The following is a 24920-nucleotide window of genomic DNA, read 5'->3' as shown; positions in this document are numbered from 1 at the left end:
GTGACGGCGTGGAAATGGCGCCCCCCTGAATTTGGCCACAACGCCATAAAACACCAGAATATGAGACGTGCTGTCTGTGCTCCAATTGGCCTGAAATTTTACACGCGTGCTCGAAGTCTCAGCCAGAGCGTGTTTCCACCCCGGCCAACACGCACGCCGCCACGACTCGCCACTAAACAGGAAGTGGCTCATAATTAGGCCACACTTGCTCCGATCTGCCCCAAACTCGACATGCCGGATCACAGTCCCGCCCGGAGCAGGGTTGCGCGACACCCCGCCGTGCGTGACGGCCGACAAGCGTAGGTGTGAGGACCCGTCCATCGCCGCTTGCGGCTTTAATTTATAGTGGTCTTTTACAAATACTTGTGAAGTTTGCTTTATTGCTTCTTATGAAAAAAACTGAAAGTCTTTTATGAATGGCAAATTTGTTAACTTGTAAAATTCAGATTTTTTAGAAGGATGTTACAAAATTGTTCCTCTAACAAAACATTTTCAAAATAAATTTTTTATTGTCAAAAATGGCAGCACAATACATTTAATAACATTCTCATTTTCTCCTACAGACAAAATCCATATAGTTTGCTTGGATCTGAAGATTTGCATTAGAAAACACTTCTTGATATTGGTTTAGAAAATTATGGACAAGAAAATTCTGTCTACCAAATTGAACAGTGTTGTTAGAACAGTACTTTGCTTCCTTTTTTTTACTTACAGAGGGATCAGAAAGTAGGAATTACACATTTATTATTATATAACAATGAAAAATAAAGCTGCATAATTACAGTTATCTTAATTTAGTCTTTCAAACAAAATAATCCCACATTCATGCAAAAAGGTGTACCTGGAAACCGTAAAAAAAAAACAATAACAACAGCAAGTAATGACGTATCAAAATTCATTTCCTACTTAGGAAGCATCTTTTCTCTCTAAACGGATCCTGTTGATTCAGTCAGCTGAGTCAAGCGATGGTACTTTTTACAAGTTTACAACAACTAAAGGATGCTCTCAGTATGACAAAGGATATCAGTGTAAAGGACATAAAGGATATGAAAACATGTCAAGGCACTACGGGTCTGAGGCAGCACTGTGTCGAAGGAAAGACTTGTTGATATGACAGTTAATCATTCACTCTTAATAACAGAGTGCAGGAAGACATGACGACCCTGATGCCTCTTAAGAGTTAAGACGGATACAGTTAATAAAAACACTATTTGTTGTAAAATTTGCCAAATAATACAGATGTTGAGATATGTTTTTTCATCCCAGATTATGGTCCCAGTGGTCAAAATGAAGGAAGAGTGAAGTCACTGTCGTTGTCTGTTCTGTCAGATGTCTCATTGTCTTTTTCCCATCCCTTGGCTGATGTGCTGTAGCCACTCCTTCAGCATTTGAAAACTCGGTCGAGCAGCAGGATCCAGGTTCCAGCACTGTTTCATGATGTTATACACGACTTCAGGGCAGCCATCGGGACAGTCCATTTTGTAACCCTTCTCTACTCGAGGCACTACGTCTTTCAGTGGCTGCAGAAAAGAGCAAAGTGTTTCACAGAGTGACGACAGAAAACATAGGTTTTGATCACGTAATGTCAAACTATTCTGTGCCACACAATGTGAATTTTCAGGCAAACTGTATAACTAGTTAAACATTCATTTAATGCATTCATGAATATTGTATGGGGTATGTGAACAACTTTAAGTTTCGCTTGCCAAAATCTTGCAGTAACCAGGAATTGATTCATCAGTATGTACATTACCAAAAACAAACAAAAAACCCCAAAAAACTCTTTGACTACACACATATTGTACATTTGTACCTTCTACAAAAGTCAAAAAGCCACATGACCATTTGCCTATTACCAACATCAAGTCTAGTCTAGGGTAATGCGTCACTATGTAATGAAGCTTTCTCTTCATTCAAAGTCCTCATTCCTCATTTTATTATTTACTACATGCCTCTGTCCTGAAAACTATTAATACTTACAATTCTTGGGTAAGGGACTCGGCCAAAGGAGTAAATTTCCCAAAGCAAAATACCGTAGCTCCATACGTCTGATTTGGTGGAAAAGTTCTATTGAAAAAGAGAAAAAAATAAAGGTCCGAATTTCTCTTCTTTCACATAAACATGGCGAAGCATGCTGCTCAGAATAGTCCCACATCTGTGTACCTTTTCTCTGAGGGCTTCTGGTGCTGTCCACTTCACAGGCAGCTTGGCTGTATCTTGAGTGGAAGACGCCTCTTTGGTCAAACCAAAGTCACTGACTTTGGCGATGTTGTCCTCTGACACAAGAACATTTCGGGCTGCTAAGTCTCGGTGCACAAAGTTATTGGTCTCCAGATACGCCATGGCTTCACAGACGTCTCTGTTAAAGAGATGAAATGTGGAAGAGCTCTGGTGAGTGCTGAACAAATTCTCTGGTGATAATGCTACTAAACATGGGCATTCTTAAGGGTATAGTGTGAAGTTTTCTTGCAAAAAAACATTATGTTCAATGCTTCTTATCTAAAATGTGATCATCCTACAAACAGGCTGAATACACTTTCAGCCTCTTGAAGCATTTGCCAACTGGTTTTCTTTTTAACTTTTCTTATTCATTGGTGTAATGCTGCTTTTCAAGCTGCAAATTCACCACCAATCAACAGGTGGAACACTGAATAATAATAAAAACTAAATAATATTCTATTACTCTTCTTGACAAACATGTCTTGTTTGAATATGGAGGCTAAACGGTCATTTTTAGCATAATTAATAAAGATGTTTAGATCTAAATACATAAAATCCCGTCACTCCTGTGTTATTGAACATACTGATACAGAACAAAACACAAATAAATAAGGGGCCTGCTCATCATTTATTGTTCCACTATAGAGTATAACATGATATATATCAGGCCACTGCAGTGATACCCACAATGCAAAATTTAGGAGAGCATCTCCACCAAGTACTGTCCGGCCTCTGGAACGTAAGTAGTCGACCAGGCAGCCCTAATAACAACAAACAAACACGTTATATATATTTCACAACCATATTCTGGATGTTTTAAAACGATCAGACAGTCAGCTACCTACCTTGGCCATATACTCAGTAACTATATATAGACTCCCGTTCTCCTCCACGATCACTCCAAGCAGCTGTACCAGGTTATCATGTCGTAGTTGCCTGAAGAAGGATGAAGACATGTTACTTTGGATTTACTTGTGATTCTAAAACACAATAAGAAAATATTTATTTTCCTTACGTCATGACAGAAGCCTCCGCAATAAAGGCCTGTGCTGTGGCATCGTTTTTTATGCACTTCACAGCTACTTTGGTTCCTCTGTAGTCTCCCACCATGACATCTGGAATGATCATAAACAATGAACTGATCAGGAGCTGTCAGTGAAGCAGTACTTACATGATCATGAGCTGAAAAAGTACAGAAATACACAAACACATAACGGCAGGACCAGTTAAAAGTCAACAGTTATTATTATGTGCTGACACAAAAATGAAAATATCTGTATTTCAGCTAAATAGGATGACAAATGTTCTTAAGCCAAGCGTTTTACTATATTTAAAGTGTCCCTGTACCTCTAAAGATTGGAAAATTTTAATAAACAAGGTCCTTCAGACGAAGATCTGTACACCACAATGTTTCATGTACAGTGGATGCCACGTAACTTCTGCCATTTCTTTCCGCGTATTTTTTAAGCCTCAGCCAGATTTATAATAATAATAATATTAATAATACATTTATTTTGTATAGTGCTTTTCACGATACTCAAAGTCGCTTAACAGGGGATAAGATAAAAACAAGAACAAAACAAGTTGAATACAAAACAGATAAAAAAGCAAGGTAGAGAAGGCAGGTGAAAAATAAAAATGTAAAACAGTTAAACATTAAAAACAGTTAAACATTAATTAACATTATGGCACAAAAACGATTCACAATGTAGTATAAACTTAGAAACAGTAAACCCAAAGCCACTTGCCTCCAAATTCTCCTTTTCCAATAACTTGCTGCAGCTTGAGGTCCTTTCTGTTCATCGACCAGCCACCTGTGGATCATTTAAAGGGAAGACAACATGCAGCTGAGGCACATTCATGCTTCTGCTAAACAAAAAAAGGTCACAAGTTACAGCTGCATAAAAACAGAAAGAACTGACAAATTGAGGCTTACCTCTGGAGAACTCATCCTGAGCGGCCACCGTCCCCTCCTCCAGCTTTGGCTTGATCAGCTTGGTACATAAACCATCAGAGTCTTTGGTGTAGTGCTAAAAACAATGAAAGACACAAGATGGTAGGGCTGGGGAAAATATCTAATTGCAATTTTTCTAACAGATATTTTTGATACATTTTTCAATATGCTTTAAATATACTTTTTTAAAACCCATGTTCAATACTTATAAGGTAATGCATTTTAAAAACATGATGGATCTTTACAACATATGACAACATAGATAGAACAGTTACGACAAACACTGTAACTGTGTTAAGATAAAGTAGTAAAATTAAAAATAAAAATAAAATGAAACAACTTAACATTCATGGCTCACTAACCACATCTAAGCATTACATGTTCTATAGTCAAGGTAATAATAGATAAAAAGGAAACCCTGCCTCAGATGCTTATATTCATCCTCAAATGTATTCATACCCTTCGAGGCAAAATTCACAATAGTCATTCAAATAACTAGAAACTGAAAAAAGTAATAATAAATAAAAAATTTGCTAAATTATAATTTAGTGAAGTAAGACATTGCTTTTGAATTGTGTTTGAAAAAAAATATTTAAAAAAGCAACAAACAAAACTGTCCCAGACAAATTAGACACTTTGCTGATGAGCAGTGGGCCAAAATCAAAACACCTGTCAACAGGTGCAGAAGTCTGATTGAGAGTTACAGAAAACACTTGATGGCAGTGATTGGCTCAAAGGGTTGTTCAACAAAATACAAGCTTATGGGTCCTATCATGCTTGTTTGCTTGTTGTTTTCATTTTATATATATATATATATTTCTGTTGAACCACAATTCAAAAGCAATGTTATGATTTTCATAACTTTTTTTTATTTATTATTACTTTTGTCAATTTCAATTTATTTCAGTGACAGCTGTTTTTTCCATCTGTAATGGGAGGGTATGAATAAATTTGAGGATGACTGTATATCCTGAATTGCAGCTTTTGCAATTTGCTAATTGCATTGTTTCAAATTGCTCTTATGACAATCGATTATTTGTCCAGCCCTGCAAAACACATGAAAATACAGTGGAAATAGCAGCTTTTGATGGTGTCCCAAAGGTTGTTCATTGTTCGTTAAAACAAATGTTACTACGGCACCAGAAAACACCAGAACCACATCCAGAACATTAATATATAATTGTCTTTACAGGAAGAGAATCTGGGGCTTGGGGGGACAAACTGAAAGATTTTGGTGAAATCTCTTAATTGCTTTTCAGAAAGACGCTGCTACATAACTTCTACTCTTGGTAAAGTGTCTAATGGCTGTGGGTTTAATTATTTGTCTCTCTTGATTCTGTCAACTTGAACACCAAGTCTGTTAGTCTGGTGTTACGGCTTTGTTTTATAGAAAGCCAAAGTGCACAACTGTAACACTTTTAAAGGATTCAAAGATTCTTGATTGTCATACCAGCAGCACGTGTATCAACATAAGATGGCATGGAATTAGTACTCAGGTTGTAAGCAAATACAATACATAGAAAAATAATGACAATAAAACAAAACCAAACAATAGCAAAGCACTATGAGAAGACATGAAAAAAAGCTTCAATATGTCAAAAAAAACACACCAGCATTTAATAAAACTCAGAGAGCAGTGCACCATGGTGGCCAGTAGAGGGCTGTCTGGTCAAATGGGAAAACTTGTGTAATGGATGACTGAAAAACTTGAACTGAACTTATCCAGACACATCGACCTTAATCTGAACAATATACAGTAAGCTGCAGCTCAAAAAAAGGATTTCTCACAGGAAAAGGAGCCACTTTCAGAGTAGAGGCCGAGTGTCTTTTTGAGGTTAGAACTCTGAACCTCAGCGTACTGTTTGCTTCCTCTTTGACACTTCCTGTTCATTACATGTTCCAGGAACTGCACGTCGTCTCTGCAGCGGCACAGTTACACTGGGACTCTAAAAGTCAGCACACACAGTAGACTGATGCTCAACACAGCAAATATTAGAAGCTTCTGTTTGTGTCTTACCTCAACCAGCTGCATGAGGTTTTCAAAATAGCCCTCCTCATCGATGGTGAGCTTGCCGTTGTGGTAGATGATGCGGTAGTGCTCCACCTTACCGTCGCAGCTCACACACAGCGTGTAGTCACCGGGGAAGTTGGTGCTTTCTCGCACCAAGAACAGGCCTGTCTCAGGGGGGTTCAGCAGCCGCTCTGCCTGATCCCGAGTTATCTTCCCATGAAACCATCTGCAAGCAGAAAAGCCGGCGAGGCATCAGGACACAAAAAAGCAGAACAGCATAACTTAGCATATTTACAGTTGAAACTAGAAGCTGACATACACTGTATAAAAAGACATACAACCTTTTTTTTTCTCACTATATGACATTAAATCAGACTAAACGTTTCCTGTTTTAGGTCAGTTTGCTAAATGTCAAAAAAAAAAATGAGAGAGAAGATTTTCTACTATTTTCTTCAAAGTCAGAAGTTTACATACATTTCCTTAGCATTTGGTAGCGTTGCCTTTAAAGTGTGTGACTTGGGTTAAATGTTTCGGGTTTCCTTCCACAAGCTTCTCACAATAGTTTGATAGAACTCTGGCCCATTCCTCCTGACAGAACTGGTGTAACTGAGTCAGCTTTGTAAGCCGCCTTGCTTAGGGTCATTGTCCATTTGGAAGACCCATTTGCCCCCAAGCTTTAACTTCCTGGCTTCCATGTTGCTTCAATATTTCCACACAATGTTCTTTCCTCATGATGCCATCTATTTTGTGAAGTGCATCAGTCCCTCCTGCAGCAAAACACCTCCACAACATGATGCTGCCACCCCCGTACTTCACAGTTGGGATGGTGTTCTCAGGCTTGCAAGTTTCCCTCTTTTTTCTTCCAATTTTACGGTTGTTCTTTTTGGCCAACCGTTTCATTTTTGTTTTCTTCGGTTCCCGGGCCTTTTTTCCAAAATTAAGGTTTTTTTTCCTTTTTTGCTTTTTTAACTTTTATTTCTGGTTTTTTTTTTTTTGTTTTTTTTTGATTTCTTTTTTCTTTCTCTGTGGGTTTTCTTTCCGTGTCTGTTGCTTCCTGGTTTGTTTGTGTGTGGTTACTGTCTCTGTCTTGCTTGCTTCGGCTAGTTTTTTTGTTTGATCAGCTTGGCGTGTTACGTTCTGTGGTCTTTGTATTGTAGGCTGGGCTGGACTTGTGTTGTTGCGGTCTTCTGTTCTTTTTCTGTTGTCTTGGTTTTTTTTTTTTTTTATTTTCCCTTTTTTTCCCAAAGGGAGGCGTTTTTTTTGGGTTTTGGTTTAAATTCCTTCCCCGGTTTTGCTTCCATTTACTTCAATTTTTTTCATTTACCTTTTCAAAGGTTTCCAAGGCCTTGTCTTCTTCTTTTGGGTTTTCCCAATTGTTTTGAGGTTTTTTTATTTTTGGTGTTTTTAACTTTTTGCTTTTGAGGAAGTTGTTAAAGAAATAAAATCTATCTGCTTTTTTATACAGTGTATGTAAACTCAAATGCCAATATTTTTTCCAAAGACTATCCCCCATCAGCTTTGGAAGAAACGGCTACACCCGTTTGAAGGGCTACAAATCAGATGGGCATCAGTGTGTAAAGACAGGAGCAGTTAAATGGGAGTTTCTAATGGTTCATAAAAGGTTATTGCCATAATTTGGACTCGTGTTGCCGATTAGTTTCTATAAGTCTTTTCATTGCTACTTCTTTAATCAACGCTGTGTGTTATCTTTCCTTTGAATGGTCCTTTAATGCAAATCAAACAAATACTGTTCTCAGCATATATGTATTACATTGATTTGCATCTCCACCGTGACCAGTTTTATGATTGAGGTCGTCACATATTTAAATGTAGAATGTGCTGTAAATGTATTTGCATTTGGCTCCATAAAATATGACATTTAAATTTCAAACAGAAAAACCTTGTTGGAAAGCTGCAATAAGAAACAGTAACAGCTTCTGTATGAGATGTGGGGGGAGTACTGTTGAAGAGGTTTTCTATTCCGTTCTCTATTATGGGATGTCATTTTGCAGACATAAAGCTACCTGATCTCTGGAGCCCAGAGATCCCCTTTAACATTTGTCTCACATTCTTTACTGGTGAAGTTCACTGTACTGAGAACCGCACGTTATGTGATAAAATCAGTTGGCATTCTTCAACTCGTGTCTGTTCTTTTAACATTGTTCTTCCACTGGAACTGAAACAAAAAGATGTCATTGTACAAGAGAAAGGTACTAAGCCACATTATTCTGTATCTATAGCTCATGTAGAGCTGCACTAAGTTCCTACAGGATATGTTTTGTCATATCCTGTAGGAACCTAGTGTCATGTCATTCAGCTTTTGTTATATAACCTCTCGCTGTGTGCTTTTGTCACCGGTTGTTCGTATAGGTATTTTTTTTCCCTCCATGAGATCATTCAGAACTAAATTTTGTGATCCTGTGCGCTAAAAATAAACCTGTCATTCATAAACATACTCATGCGTGCACTCGGAAACCCATCATGTGGACAAACGGTGAGATTTTTTAGATTACTTCAGTCTGAAATAGAAAAGAAACAACAGGAAACTGTGCAAAGTTCATGCAAAGCTGAGGTGGAAGCAGACACAAGTGCACTGCAATTACAACACAGTCCAACCAAACTGTGGTCTCCATTCAGACAACTACAGCGTCACTGCCACGACAAATAGGCCATCGGCCCTCAGTGACCACACAGCCATAGGAAGAGGGCGAAGTCGGCCTATTTTAATCATCGCTGCAAGCGCCGAACAAAGCTGGTGTGGTGGCAAGAGATTTACACAGCAGATACATTAACCTAATCCTGTTTGTGCCGAAAAGAAAACGTTACATTAGCTATAAGAACTACATTAACCACATGTACTCACGGCATTAGACTAAGCTTGGGTCCAGATTTCACACCTTCCCTTTTCTGAACATAGTTGGCTGGAATTGTTCCCTCACGACCAGCAGTATTTTTAGCTTTGTACCAGTTTGGATCCTGAAATAAAACAAAAAATAAATAAGTAACATAGTAATTTGGTCATTCCATACTCTATTGTCATAGGAAACCATAATATAGCATATAAAGCATTACCTTTGTGACAATAATGATAGTCAACACATCTCCTTTGTTAAATGGAAGGTCCTGCTCTGATGTGCCTTTGAAGTTGTACCTGGCGACACACTCAGTGCCCTGCGGCCACGGAACCTGCAGACAAGTGGGCGGATGACATATTAGCAAAAGAAAATGATCTTTGTTTGTGTATCCAAGTTTTAAATCGCACCAGTGGTCAGTGTTACCTGGACCTCTGTCATGTTGAGGTGGTTCGATCCTCTCACAGGCGAGGTTTTCTAGCTGCTACCATTAGAGCTGGCAAACACACACACATGCAGCACAGTACCTATAAATAGAGACACAATAAGTGAGTAGGATGCCACCGCTTCAGAAACATTCACATCACAACTAACAAATTCTCTGGAAAGTTAATGAATTAGTGGTTTTTACTGTTCAGAAGTGCACAGCAAACAGATCAGCCATCATCAGAGTGCACTAGAGTGGCCTGAGAGCAGACAGTGTCAGTAAAAATAACTCCTTCATACAAAAAGCAGAAATAACAAGTCGTCTTTTTTTATCACACTTTCACAACTGCTGCAGAAGGTTTCCATGACGCAGAGCAACTGCATGTATAAAGAGAAACTTTCAGTGTCTTGATAGAGCAACTACACAAATTGCAAAGTCAGAAACATGAATTTTGGAATAATACAATGAATAAAAGGAGGAACACTGGATGTACTTTGCACTTCTGATGGAAAACTGCTTCATTTCCACCTAAAATAGCCGCACACTAGTTCTCCATCTTAGCGCCAGTGACTGGGCCTTGTAGGAGTCAAGATAGCTCTCTTCCAACGCTGGAATGCAAACTTGTGGTGAGATCTGACCAGGCCCGAGGGACTCATCCAGCCCAGGGTTTCTTTATGTCAATAAAGCAGCCACTGCGACAGTAACCGTAGGCCTGAGTCACCCCGGGGACTCTGTTTCCATGATACATACACAACAAATCCGAGCAGAGGCGTCATCGTTAAATGATGACCCGTGGATTAGGTCATGCTTAACATCTCCCCTCCCTTCACCCCCAAAACCCCACTTCCTCTCTTCCTCTGTCAGTTCCCAGGGAGAGGTGGCAGGGCTCAACGGTCAGAGCTCAGGGAAAATCCTGGCTCTGACAAACTCACTTTACATGAGGTCACATCCTTTGACATGTGCAATCAACTTCCTATGCGACATCCCAGGTTTAGAATATTCCAACATTAGGGTGGGGCACTTTAAAAACATGAAAGATGCAACACATTCTCCACTCTTACCCTTTTTAGAGCAGCTATCTCAGACTGAAAACTTCTGTTTTCTATGTCACACGCATTTTAAATAAACAACCAACCTTTTCACAGACACCAAATGTGAGACTAAAAACCCTCATATGTACCACAGAGGACTGTCATCGCTCAGTGTGATGAGGATGTGACCGATGTTGTCCCCTACAGAGTACTGCAGCTGTCCTCTGTATTGAAGGACAAAATTATCCGGACACATTTCCCACACCCACCAAACAGGCAGGAGTTCCCCATTTCTGCTCATCCCAGCTCTTCTCTTCCATGTTACATTTCACATGCTGTAGGGGGTCAAAAAGAAAAACAAGACCACAGCCGTCCTGTGAGACTGTAGACTACACTGAAGATGCACCAAAGTGTTACGGGTTTGTGTTCCAACAAGGAGAGTCCTGAAAGTCTAAGACTATGCAGGATTACACAAGAAAAAATAGAATAATGCAGAGAAGAACATTTTATGTAGATTTGATATTTCTAGCAATGCTTAGAGCCGTAGCTCTGAGGCCCTGATGGCCCTTTTGGTTTGTTGGTCAGCCCACCAGATCCAGACTGACATAACTAACCATTGTATGGGTTTCCATGTAATTTTGTACCTATGTTCGTGGTGCCTTCAATTTTTGACTTTCAAGCAAAACCTTCTTTCAGTCCAATGCTGTGGCTGATGGCTAAATACCCACAAAACAAATGACGCTCCCATCAGCCTCAGCTATACATAGTTCATTGCTGGTTTGTTTTCAGTGACGTTTGTCTGGTTTATATGGTTAGATTATGCAAAAATTACCAGACTAAATTTCATGAAACTTGGTGAAGAGGTGGGGTATGGCCAAACAAAGAATCTGTTCATTCATTCATACATTTTGGTGTTGATCTAGATCAGGGGTTCTCAACTGGTCTCACCCTGGGACCCACATTTTCCCATGGTCATTAAGTCGCGACCCAGTTTTTTTTTAAATTCAATATTCAATATATTTTCCTGTGCAACATGCATTTCAGAGCATATAACCATGCACAGTAACTGGACCATGACAACTGTGTGTACAAAACTGCACAAAATAAATAAGGGCACAAAACAACATGTTTTCACTCCATTTTGAACAAATTAATAAGAAACTAAGGAGGACCATGACAACTGCATGTACAAAAGTGGCTAAAATAAATATCAAAACTACTTGAAAATAAAGTTTTGGCCTAATCAGGTCATTTGTTGAAGTTAATTAGACAGCTGGGCACGTGCTCTACTCTTAATTAGAGTTTCAGAGTCTGGGGTGACAGTAGACAGAGCTGCTCTCAGATCATGCTCAGTGTCTAACCTGTTTCTCTGCTGTGACTTGAGCAGCACCAAGGTAGACAAGCTACTGTCACACCAATAGGTTGAGCTGAATGGTAAGATTGTTTTAACTGCAAGAGTGGCGAGGGATGGATACTCAGCCATCACATCGCTGCACCAGAAGTGGGAAAGGCTTACCTACCCAAATCTCTCTTTCAGCGTCTGATCACATGACAGCTCCAGCAGCTGATGCTCTCGTGCAGCCACATTTCATTGTCAAACAGTTCTGCATACAGGGACTTAGTCTCAGAGAGGAATGTGGCGATTTTTGATTTAAGTTCATAAAAGCGTGACAACACACCTTGCCCCTCGACAGCCAGCAGAATTCTGGGTGCACGCAGGCTCTGATGGGCTGGAAGTGGCGGGACGCACAGGCAGCTTTTGGCTACTTAGACCAGTTTAGGTGCAGGTGCTGAGCTTAAATAAAAAATAAGTCGAACCTGAGACGCACATTATATATTATTTAATTTTGACCAGCTGTCCGCGACCTACCCAGAACAGGTCCGCGACCCACCAGTTGAGAACTCCTGATCAAGATCATTTTCTTTAGCAATGTGAGATAGTAAATAGGCCTCAGCAGAGGACTGTACTCCCTAACTGCCCTTCTGGTTAGCATGCAAACAAACCAAACTCTGGCTGTGAAGAAGGTTTACATTATACCTACTTAACATCGGTATGTTGTAATTGTGACGAAACTTCACAGAGTGTCTGCACCAAACTGCAAACCCATCTATCCAACAACCAGTGTTGAGACATTTCACCCAAAAATGTAAACCTGCTGGTTGTGCTAGAAGTAAAGTCAGGAGTTCACCAAAGTCAGTAAGATTCACAGTTTGTAAGCTGTGAAGTATATATAAAAGTTCACGGCAATTCATCTAACAGCTGATGACATCCAGCCGAGACCGAGGGTATTTTTTTCTTCTTTAGGCTCTGAGCTTCATCACGTCTAATTTAAAATAGAATGATGGGTGTTACATGAAAGTGCCAAGTGTCTGTTTTAATGTGAGAGCTGAGTGAAAGGCATATCTCCTTTCAACAAATAGTGCCCAAACTGCAAGGGTTTAAAAGTAATTGGACACTTGGCTACTTGAGCAGTTTTGTTTTCTTTCCATGTTATTTAATGCACCAAAGAGCCCATACGTGGCTCAGGATGAATGCAGAGGAATACAGAGAGATTGTGTGAGCTCAGATTCAGCCAAATGCATCAGAACTCACTGGGTGACATTGGACATTAATACAAAACATACAGACGAGTCAACAAAGAGGTGAGGAGATGGAACATCCTTGACTGGCCAAGTCGATCATCTGGTCTCAATCTGATTAAGATTTCACTTGCTGAAGACCAGAAGAGAGGTAGAGAGAAATCACATCAAGCAGAAGCTGAAGGTGGCTGATCTGGGAGAGCAACATGAGGGAAGATACAAAGCATCTTCCGATGTAGGTGGGCTGCAGATTTCAGTCAGTCAGTTAGTGCAAAGGAATTTTCTCAGAACTCTATTTCAGTCTTGACCTAAGTGATGGAATAAAAACCAAAAATGGCATCCCCACAGTCATGCTGCTGTCACTGCTACAAACACGTCTGACATTTCATCGATGTCAGTATGAGTTATACCTTGAAGCAGGAAATCTTACTCGTGACATTCTGAAAAATATCAAAATTTATTGGTTGTAACGGAATATGTCCAGAATCGCTGTTGAAAGATGTCACCAAGACTGAAATGGATCAGCGCGGTCAAGGCTGCCACACAACAGCACTTCTTAATTAATCTGTTCTGGGACACTGAACCCATCTCAGCAACAGGCCACCAGCAGCTGAGTGAACGGGATAGAACCCAGTCTGTCATTGACTCACACTGCCATTTCCAGAGAGCTCCACATGGAACCACAGCTTGCTCTTTTCAGGAAGCACACAAGGACTGTCATTGTGAGTCGGTCAAGTTTCTGCTGACCCCTGTCTCGCTGAGAAGTCCATCATCATCAATCTGCCCAGTGAGCGAGCAGCTTTAAGGGCAGCAATGGTGCGATTCAGCTGAAAATGTGAATTTTATTCTGTAAGTTCTGATAGTCAACTTGTTTTTGCTGCTCTGATATCAGCCTGCGAACTCTACTTTGAACACAAACAAACAAAACCTCACAAATACCCAATGAGACATGGCTGTGTGCACGCAGGCAACAAATTAGTACAACCGATTGAGAGATACTGTCTGTTAGAGAAGTGATGTCGGAAACTAACTCCTGAAAGCAACAGGAAACCAACACACTCACTGACACAATGAATCTAAATGGAGTCAGGAAAGAGCACAGACGGCGCGATCTAGTCCAAAATTAATAAGTAACTGATAAATAGTGGCATCTCCCATCTCTTCAAAGTTTTCATAGCTACTACTGTATAGTCCTGCATATTTTTGTCAGCCATAACAATACTATTGTTCACACCAAACCTGTTGATCAACAGCTGACTCTTGTCTTATGCAAGTCAGTCGCAGTCTGAACGGCACAAAGCAAGACGGGACAGGAATGCAGAAATATCTTCTTGGCCTTGTTTGGATCTGCCACTCCCTCGTCTACCTGCGGACAAACTCTGTGAGAGCACAGTGTTGCAAAAGTGATAGAATCAAGTGACTCCAAAACACCACCATGCATGATTTTGTTACTTTAAATAACAACAAAGCAACCTTCACGTGGCTATCCTCGGTGGTGGAATGCACATTTGATCAAGAACTGCAGGTACTTGCGTGTTTTTTCTTTTTTCTATAAATCAGAGCACTACTTCCACCAGTGAGCATCATGTCTGTGTTTCTGTGCTCCTGTCCCTTCTTCACATGCAGCAGGGGGTCTCGTCTGACCCTCAGGCCGCAGGACACTCTGTCGCTGCTTTGATGCTGCTGCCCTGTTATCACCGCTATTCCAGCAGCAGGGCGGCAGAGCAAGTGGAGAGACAAGGAAATGTTGATTTCTGTCCACATCCACCGAGCTTTCATCTCATAGGTACACAAACAGACACACTGTGGCTAAAATTGAGAGAGGCAGAAGGCGTACATGCCAACAGTTCCCCCAGCTGGGCCCGACAGCCTGCAGATGTTTTCCTCAGAGAAGGAAATCACCTCTGCCTCCAGGGCAACAGCTGGACTCTGGTGCAGCGACACGGCTCACTGAAACAACTGTCTGCAGGATCTGAGAGAGGAAGTACGAGTCCAGTGGTTGGCCCTGCAATACAAGCTATCATTGTATCACTTTAATGACTGACACTTTTTCCTGCGGGGCTCTGTAATACAGGCATGAAAACAAATTACACGGTGCACCTAAAATAACACCTGTTTATCATAAACAAACACAAAGCTTCACTCTCTGAAACAAAGTTGTTTTGAGAGCAGCGGGAAGAGAAAAATCAATGATTGCTAGTCAGGGCAATCCCCTTTAATCTGGCATCCAGCCACCACAGTGAACTTTGAATTTTACTGCAATCCAAAGTTCAAATGACACACAGAGCCTCTTCACACACTCATGGCACTTTTGGTGATGCTCATTTTACCAAGTAAACATGCAAAGAAATAACACCATATAAGTCAAAGCTGCTGTGTGTGAGCAGCAGACGGACACTTCCTTGCAGCAGTGCTATGCACACTATGCGGTGCAAAGCTGCTCTGCTCATGCAGCCGTGCATGACACATTACAGAGGAGCTGCTATGCTTTGCTGTGGTTTCACAAGCACTCTTCGTGTCGTTTCAGCAGCTTTCTTTACAGTTTTGTCACACTCTAAAAGAAGAATCCTTGGTGGGAAAATCTCTATGGTTGTGCAGCTTTTTCAAAAAAAAGGAGGGAAGTCCTGTTTCACCCAGAGGGGCATCACCCTGAAACAGACCCAGGAGGTTCCTGGGTTCCTCTCTGACTGCTTTAGTGAACTTTTGTTTGCTGTTTGCTTTCAGTGCTTTTGCAAATTTGAAAATGTGTCCTGAGAACAACACACTAAATAAGGAGAGGCATTACCATTTAATAACAGCACTCTGCAGCAACTGTGCACATTTTTGTGAGAGCAACTAGCCTTATAAAGCCATCAGCAGCAGCTTTAAATACTGATATACTCAAGCTCCCTGACAGCTGTGATGAACTCTTACCAAGTAAATGATCTTCATTATCAGTACCTTTATCTGACATGTTCTGACACAACAGTGTGAAGAAGCTGCATCATGCAGCCTCTTCAGCCCAGGAAGTCACACGCAGTGGCAGAAACTTGAAGAAGGAAGGCCTCGTGTGTCTACAAATCACTCAATCTATAAAGTCTGTGTTAGTTTTCTTGTGAGTAGAAATCACTGAGATGCGATCACGTGAAGAATTTAAGTCAGGATCGATCAGTAAATACTTGACAGCCCAGTGTATTCTGATAAAGGGTATCTTCATCAGAGCTGTCAGTTAAAACAACAAAGACTGCACTCGCTGATTGGCCCACAGCTTACATCTTAGAAAGGTTTACTTCATGGCACAGTGTCAGACTTCAGATCTTACCTGCTGGCAGGTAAAAACAAGCGATTTGAGGCGGTAACAGGTGATCCAGCTACTTCCCGACGTCTGTTTTCATCTGAATGACTGCACACAAACTTCCATTCACGGAATAGAAAAGCCGACAGTCGAGGCTGAAAAACATCAAGTCCTGATGAGGAAAAAGTGAAATATATGTCTCAGGTGAAACTTCTCAAGTCCAACAGCAGCTCAACAAAACCAGCCGAGACGATCTGCTGGCTCGTCTCCTGTCAGCATTATTGTCAATGAAACAAGAAGTTCGCTGCAGATTTGCTCCCTGACGTCTCGATCTGACGGTGGTTCTGTCTAAAATGGAAAACGAAACAAACTTCAGCCACAAAAATAACTGGCAGTGGCTTATTAAAAGCGACTGATTTGAGTGTGCTCCGGGCTGCTCTGCTCCGAAACATTCAAGTTTTTGCCCCACCTTGATTTCGCATTGCACATGCGCGTTAATGACAGTCCAGCTAAAAATAGGCGATCAAAGGATCCATTTCTGCTAAGTTGGTTAAAGAATATGATCATCAATCAGGTAAACGTTTACTGACAGTCCAAAAAAGGAGAAACAGTGGTGAATGTTTATTTTTTTATTGTTATTGGTTCAATCTGCAGACATGACACGTGAGGACTGCACAGTATTTTTGCACGAGAACCCTGACAGAGAATTTCGATTCCTAAATAAAACGCTGTCCTGTCTGTAGCACGTCTTTCACTGTTTAATGGCATATTTCTGAACTGCGAAGTAATCTTGCAACGCTTTGACACCCGCTTGCAGAAAACTCTGAACATGTAAACTAATTCAATCCATCTCAAGAGGCATTACCTGCATTAACAGAGCAAGTGCTTTCCTGTCAAAAGGTCACATCTGTCTGACTGTTCACATTCTCTAAAGTAATAACGCCATTATCTGAGAAAACAGCGTTAAGTACACAAAGCTGCCGTTACAGCAGAATAAGGAAGAGCAACCGAACATTTGATTTCATTGCCTCCTGGCGGCCAAACACGAACAAAACTCACTTTTATTCACATTCAGTAACACTGGCTGATGTTTCCAAGCCAGACTTGTCTCAACAGATGTGACATTACACATCAGGCCAGAGGAATGTTGGAGAAAGGACAAAACCATTGTGCATGAAAGTCATTTTCACTGAATCAGTGCATGGATCCTGTGCCGATTACTGTGCACAGAGAAAATACAGCAAATTTACTGAATGTTGTCCTTAGATGTTAACGTGTGGACCGAACACATGGAACAAAGAGTGCTTTCGCTTGTGATCTCTGCAGGAGTGAACTGTTTGAATTTAGCCTTTTTGTTTAGACAACGCTGACTTAATAATCCACAATTCAACTCCAAATTAAGGTCATGTTGGTGACAAATATGCACATCGTTGAACTTTAAAAAAAATAAAAAAATAAAAAAATGGTCCCAGTTGTGGATATTTTTCGAAGTAATTTGATCCTAAAGCAGAACTTCTTTAAACAGCAGCACAACATAAGCAGCTCTTCTTAGGTTGCATTTCACAGTCTATGCTGTACTGTTAAATACCAGCTTAACATGGAAAAAAAAAACACATGAAAAGGAATACTACTGTAATGTCAGAATGGTTTTCAGCATTTTCTTGACAACCAAATATCATTGGTAGGTACACAGTGCAGGACGTTGCATCTTGTGTGGAGATTAGCACAAAGCAACATGTCTGAATCCCACACAAAGAAACCTCACCCTACTTCTCTCAGCTTATGACTTTCATTTTAAAAGAAAAAAAAGGAGGGAAAAAAAAAGGTTAGGGTTAGGTTGGGATTTTTTTTTTCCCCACGAGGTTAAATTTCACTTTGAATCTTAAAAGGGTCACATCCGTGGTTTTAAGCTCATGTATCACTAATATTTTAACTCACTTCTGGTTGCATTTTGTCTCCTGTTCCAGGCATTCACTGGTTTCTATTAACTTCTGTACAACACAAAACACATTTACTGCGAACCATGCCCTAGTTGTGCAATCAATTTCTCATCAAGTCTGCCTCAGTTCTTGTTACTGTAATGGAACGCACGCTTTTGAACTCGGTCTGTGCTAAAGCTGCATCATCAAGCAACAATAATGCAACACTGACAAAAACTAACAGACTTGATGTTCCTGTGAGACATTACACAATACCGCAGCTTTAGAGTATGCCAAAAAAAAAGGTTTTAGGTTGTACAGAAATGAATGGAAAACAATATCTATAAGGAACTACAGAAGAAATAAATGTAAAAAAAAAAACATTTACAACCTGCGTTCAATGAGGCCAAATATTTTAAACAGGCTGTAGACAAACGTTCAAACACACTGGCGTAACCCTTCATCTGGTGTAACTAAATCAAAACTAAGTAAGCAAACTTATTTTCCACCAACTTTTCACTGAAAGATAAGATTGCAGTAGGTTTTGCATGCTGTGTCATATTATCAGAGCCCTTATCATCACAGCCTAATTTACCACGGACAAACAAAACTGTTGTCTGGAGTTCTATCCAGTAGCTGCCCCATTCAACACTGGTATCACTGGAAAACATATTACATGTATAAATGACAAATTCTTCACATTTGCTTAGATGATTTTTTTTCCCCAAAAAAACTTCAGACAACAGTAACTAAGTGCTGCAAAGTACATCAGACTATAAACAGAGCCATTAGCAATGGCAACACCAGTGTAAAGTGTATTTCTGCTGTCAGATCTTAATTTCTGCAAGTGCCTGTATTACATGGTGGATCTGTTTATTCACCAGATGGTTTGGAACGCAGTTAGATTAAAATGAGTTTGAGAACTTTTCTGTTGCAAGTCAGAGATTGTCCTACTCAATTTAAAACTGAATGTTACGTCACATAATCTTTGACACTTCAGTTGTACTTTTGAATAACTAATTTTTACGTATCTACACTATCTGCTATTGCCTCCAATGATCAAGACATCTGTCTTTCAATGAAGAATTCAGATCTTCTCCATCAATATGCACTTAATCCTTGTAGAACTAATTTACCAAAACAGTGGTCCTGCAGTATGAAGGAAAAGTCCCATTCAGATGCTGAGTTAGAAACTGAAAACAGCTGAAGCTGCGGAATATAAGGCATCAAAACCCAAAAGGTCAAGAAAGGTGAAAGATTCTGCCATGTTGACCATTAGACCCTCTATGCAGAGTGCAGGGGGATGACAAATTTGCAGCCAAAAGGAGAATGGTATTTGATTCCCACTTCCTGGAACACCTGGCGAGGAACACCTATGTCACACAAGTAAACTCTGCCGGCCCCCTCAGCCAGGGGCAGCGGGAGGCAAAGTGAGAGGGACCACTTGGCCTCGACTGCCTGCCCCTGTCCACTAACAGGAGGGTCTAAGCTGAGCACTGGTGCTCTGTTCTGATTAGCCCAGTCAGCAGCTGCCCGGTACCAAGGCTGATCCATGAGGAAGGTGTTCTCGTGGCAGTCCAGACAGTTAATGATTAGATCCACTGGGGTGTCTGGGAGGTCTGGTGAGTCAGAGACAAAAAAAAAAAAACAAGAAAAAAAAATAAAGGTTTTCAGTAACCAACTGCAAAATATGCACAAGCCACAAAACACAAAAAGTTTAAATAAGTAAAATCACAAAGCACACCCACCTTTGATACTGGACACCTGTTTGCCACCAGTCTTGTTAAAGAGTGTGAGCTCACTGGTCACAGAGTCGAGCATCTTGACAAAATTTGGCAGGAATAAGATGACCTCGACTTCATGATTGGCCAGGTGACGACCGCAGCTGATGCCCTGAGCTCCCTGAACGTGAGGGCCACACAGCAGCGCCACTGTGGGACGCTGGTGTAAATTTTTTGGAGTGAATCTGGTAGAAATATGATTGAAACAAAGTTACATTTTGTGCTCTTCAAGTAAAAAGTGGCTGAAGTTAATCAATTTGGAAAATGATGGAATATATCTCAGCTTCACTTAACTGTCACTTTGGGAAAGTTAATTGAAATCTGATGTTTGTGCTTACAACCATCACTACATGTTTACCTGTTGGGCCCTCCGAGCAATGTAAGTGCCATCTGACTGGCACACACTCCAGTCATCTCAAGTCTTCGCTCCAGTGAGAGACCGTGACGCTCAGCAACAGACAACAGACGCTTGTGCAGTTCATAGGAAATACTCGGAACAACAAGTCCAGAGTCTATATGGGGTACAAGAAATCAAAAACAAACCACTCTCGTTTAGTTCACTGGCCCACACTACAGTTTTATCCATTCATTACAATGCAATACTCACCAGTGCAGTATTCTTTGGCCCCAGGCTGTGGCACAGTAATCTGTCTGTACACAATAGGTTTGGCCTCCAGGATGTTTTCATCATGACGGTAGCGTGAGGGCGTCTGCTCTTGAGGAGTCCCCCGTGACCTTGCACCATTGCGGCGCTCTGATATGTCAATTTCTGAAAAAACAGCTGCTTTGTCAAAAAGAGCAAGGTTTCCCTCAAAATCAAAGTCTGTATCCAGGCCGTCATCTATGCCATCTCCAAAACACTCATCATCTCTGTGCTTCATCTGACCATTCTTCACCCCGTTCTTCTTCGGCGTCACTTGGTTTGGCCCTTTACTACTAGATGACCCTGATGTGACAATAAAAACATTGTTTATCGGTATGCCACAGCAAACAGTAATATTGTGCCTCCTTATTTCTTTTAGAAATACCATTCAACTTACAGGAGTTATGTCTTCGACGAAATGCTTTGGGCTGGCCAGGTACATCCAAATGACGTTCTCCATAACTTTTAGAGCAGTGCTGTGGAGAGTTTAGTTTTTCCACAGATCTGGGGTCGCCCTTTGGGACAGCAACTGGTGCGCTGCCTAGCTTTGTAGATGCAGTAGAGTTAGTCCTTCCGTTGCCAGTTCTGAAATCTAGAATCTTTAGTTCCTTTATGTCAATGGCACTGCAGAAAAAAAAATTAAAATGACTTTAAATAACAAAAACGAACAGTTGCTGTGTATAATAATAATAATAATAATAATAATAATAATAATAATAATAATCTTTTTTAATAGAGCACTTCTAAAAATTCAAGTTGCAAAGTACCTCACAAGACGGCAAAATAAAACAAACATGTCACAAAATCTTCTAACTTTAAAAATGAGATAAACACAACACGGTGCATAAAAACCAACACAGTGCTTAACAAGGTAAAACTATTGCTGAAAAAAGTAAAATAAAATAAAGCATGTTTGCAGAAGGGACTTAAAAAAGATCACTGTCCTCACTGCAAACAGTGTCGCCTTCAGTTTTCAGCTTGGCCCTTGGAACAGACAACAGACCTCTATCTGTATTTAAAAGTACAGGCTGCTACATATGGTACTAAGAGGTCAGAGGTATAGCTGGGAGGGAGGGCCATTCAAGGCTCTAAAAATAATCATTAAAATCCTAACATTGATCCTAAAACATACAAGTAGCCAGTATATAGAAGTTAAAACACGAGTGACGTGATCCATGTTTTCTGGATAAAAGTGCTGCAGCTGAGTTTAGTACAGTTAAGATCAGTTGCTGTCTGGTTCAGGCAGGTGAAAAGGCTGTTGCAGTAATTTTAAAGTTTGTGAAATGGTCTGTGTCTTTAAGAAATTTAAATAGATTGTATTTTTGAGATTTTCCTGAAACAACATGATTGCACGACCCTTGTGGTGTGCTCCTCTAATCTTCGGTCATTAACAACCCACACATGAAGAGTCTTTACAACAGGCTTGACATGATTTTAAAAGGGAACCAGCTTATGTCAGAATCTGTTTTGCCACATGCTGTGACCAAATAATTAGAATCTCTGTTTTGCCAGCTGAAGGAAGCCATTCAACATAATTTTTTTAACATCAGAAAGGCAGTCATTAAGAGAACTCTGCATAGCTAGCTCAGAGGATCTACACCTGTGTGTCGTCAGCATAAAAATCATCAAACTCGACTCTGAAAAGTTTTTACCTGAATGTAATCTGAGTCATTAGATGCTGAGCACAGGTCTAAGCCTACCATTGGCCAGGCAGTTCATGTGACTTTCTTCTACCCATTCCCTGTCTACATGTTACAATTTTCAAAATATCCTTCAATACGACGACAACAACAACAGAAGCCTAAAAGCAGTAACATACCACAAATGAAAAAGTTTTGCAGTGGTCTTTTTTTATATCAACTAATTTAGTGCAAGAGCTCACGTCCCTTTGTGCACATGTTCCACCAACACATTTTCACCCATCATTATTTTAATGTGACAGTGACGCTGCGCGACTGCGATTGGTTCAAAGTAATACAAACAAGCCAGAGCGTTTTTCACGCATAGTAGACTGTTCATGAGGAGCATCCCGATAATCCGGCTTCACAAAACTTACCTGAATGTAACCTCAGGAACGGGGCATTTGACTCCGTTATGGAAAGGCTGTCTTAAGGAGATGGTCTGACTGGACTGATCCACAGATGAGACTTCTCCTTGATAGACTCCCAGCGTTGGCCCACAGTTAATAGACACCAAACTACCCAACCAATCCGCGGCCATGTCTGCACAATGTCAAAGAGCACAGTTGTATATGACTTTGCTTGTTAAAGAAGATTAGTAGCAACCACAAACTTTCTGACAGCAGGAGGACAGAAAAACAAACGGTTCGGTGTTAACCTTAGCTAACACTGCCTAGCGTTAGCCTCGGCCTGCTGTCAAGCTAAGTTACTATCAGGCATTAATTTTAAGACGCCAACGCTTTAAATGAGAAAAAGTAAATGGGAAAAAAGCTGTACCTTTCGAAAATAATGTGATGTAGAACTCTTGAAGAACACTAGTAAAAGAACTGTAATGTCAAGTGCTGAGAGGAAAATTGCTCTTCTCTTTAACTGCTAGCTCTTTAGCTTTTTGAACCGTCTGCCTCTGCTTCTGGATTACCAGTTCCGGTTTCTTTCTTCTTCGTGGCTCAGAGTCATGGGCAGGTGGTAAACCCACTTTAAAGGGGCATTACCGCCACCTACTGGTTGGCACGTATGTCACGACTTCAAGCATTTACAACATTCGTCCCTTTGCTTTTGATTAGAATAGAATAGAATAGAATAGAATAGAATAGAATAGAATAGAATAGAATAGAATAGAATAGAATACTTTTATTGTCATCATACACAACGCACAACGAAATTAAAAGACAACTCCAGTGGTGCAAAAGTATAACAGTAAAAGTATAAAAAGACAAATAAGAATATATACATACATTTACAAAAGCATTACCTGTCCTTTAGTCTCTGCTAAATTACGCTATTTATTTCTGTTCCACTGAAGCCAATCTCGAGGTCAGAGTGTGTACTTTTGTGACTTTCTTTGCAAGTCTTTTCCATTTCCTTCAATTTAATTGCATGCCGATACCCATGCAAGTTACTGTAAGACCCGTCTTTGAATTCTGCGTAATATTTGGTGTATTTCTTAAGACCCAATCTCTTGTTTGATATGCATTTTTGTTATTCCTAAGGAACAAAAGAATAAAGAAAATAGAAATACATATTTTTTACATCTATAAAAATATACAAAAAACATGTAAAAATAAACAACAACATTAAATAACAATAATAAATAATAATAAAATGATAAAATAATAATAGATAAATGAATTACTTAATTAATTCATTAAAACTATTGTGGTAATATAACCCAAAATGGGATGTCCATGCATGTGGATGCCAGGTCTTAAAAGGTTAATGTTGTTGTGCCGTCTATCCACTGCCCTGCTGACCATATTACCAGCATTATATAGATAGGCCAATAATCCTTTATTGCTACTTTTAATTGCTTTTAGTTTAAGTACTTTAAGATTAAACTCTAGAACAATAAATACTGCTCATATTTTCTTTCCTAAACCTGAATGTAGCTGTACTAACAACCAATGCATGCCTGTACGGTATGTGAATTAGAAGTAACTCTACGTCCTTGTTCTTCTTTTCTAATAATGTAAGGTCTACTGTGGCCTCAGGGCGTATCCATGGTTGTACTGTGAGTAATCAGTTGTTCTGAATCAGTTATGATGCTCGTGATAATTTGAGCCTTCATTAGTATGTGCAATATTTTTTTAAAGACAAAGCACTGTTGCTGAATAATGGTCTGACTTGCTTGTGAAGAGAAACGATGTTGGATTTAGTCAGTAGTATGCAATATTTCACACTGATCTGCAGAGGCCTTGTTAGGAGTTTTGAAACATTAGGGGCTTAGCCAAGTCTGCAAATCTTTGGATTTTAACTTGATATTTGCGACATTTTAAAGTTATAACTCACGAGTCTGAAGTCATAAATAAGTAAAGTGTGAGACACTGTGTTGTAGGTTAAGTAAGGCCATCCAATTTTCTTCTACGCTCAGCCAATGTTCCACATTCATATTACAGTGAGTGCAGAAACACAAAACAAATGGTTGTCAAAGAGCTTGCCTTAAAATTAGTCTGATTTATGATGATTTACAGCTATAATCATATGTAATCATGTAATCATATGTCTGCCTTGTGACACAAAGGTCCGAGAATCACTGAGCAAGAACAGGTTTG

General features: G+C 40.1%; 2 protein-coding genes across 2 annotated transcripts; both read right to left on the bottom strand.

Moving 5' to 3' along the window:
* Nucleotides 1–489: 489 nt before the first annotated feature.
* On the bottom strand, nt 490–16816 carry LOC103375938 (tyrosine-protein kinase CSK-like). The gene is made up of 13 exons (XM_008306247.1): nt 16377–16816; nt 9464–9564; nt 9258–9371; nt 9049–9161; nt 6192–6411; nt 4157–4250; nt 3969–4034; nt 3236–3335; nt 3066–3156; nt 2908–2981; nt 2164–2359; nt 1981–2067; nt 490–1520 (listed from the first exon to the last, which is right to left on the bottom strand). The coding sequence occupies exons 2-13, from the start codon at nt 9476–9478 to the stop codon at nt 1335–1337; spliced, it is 1356 nt and encodes a 451-aa protein (XP_008304469.1). The 5' UTR covers nt 9479–9564; nt 16377–16816; the 3' UTR covers nt 490–1334.
* Nucleotides 16817–16963: 147 nt separating this feature from the next.
* edc3 (enhancer of mRNA decapping 3 homolog (S. cerevisiae)) lies at nt 16964–23259 on the bottom strand. Its single transcript, XM_008306246.1, has 7 exons — nt 23149–23259; nt 22749–22914; nt 21090–21316; nt 20657–20995; nt 20408–20561; nt 20017–20234; nt 16964–19887 (listed from the first exon to the last, which is right to left on the bottom strand). Exons 2-7 carry the CDS (start codon nt 22910–22912, stop codon nt 19553–19555), a joined length of 1437 nt encoding a protein of 478 aa, XP_008304468.1. The 5' UTR covers nt 22913–22914; nt 23149–23259; the 3' UTR covers nt 16964–19552.
* Nucleotides 23260–24920: the final 1661 nt, after the last annotated feature.

The sequence above is a fragment of the Stegastes partitus genome, unplaced genomic scaffold (assembly GCF_000690725.1).
Source record: "Stegastes partitus isolate 25-593 unplaced genomic scaffold, Stegastes_partitus-1.0.2 Scaffold3635, whole genome shotgun sequence".
Classification (NCBI taxonomy): Eukaryota; Metazoa; Chordata; class Actinopteri; family Pomacentridae; genus Stegastes; species Stegastes partitus.
This window is presented reverse-complemented; position numbering and strand designations above follow the sequence as displayed.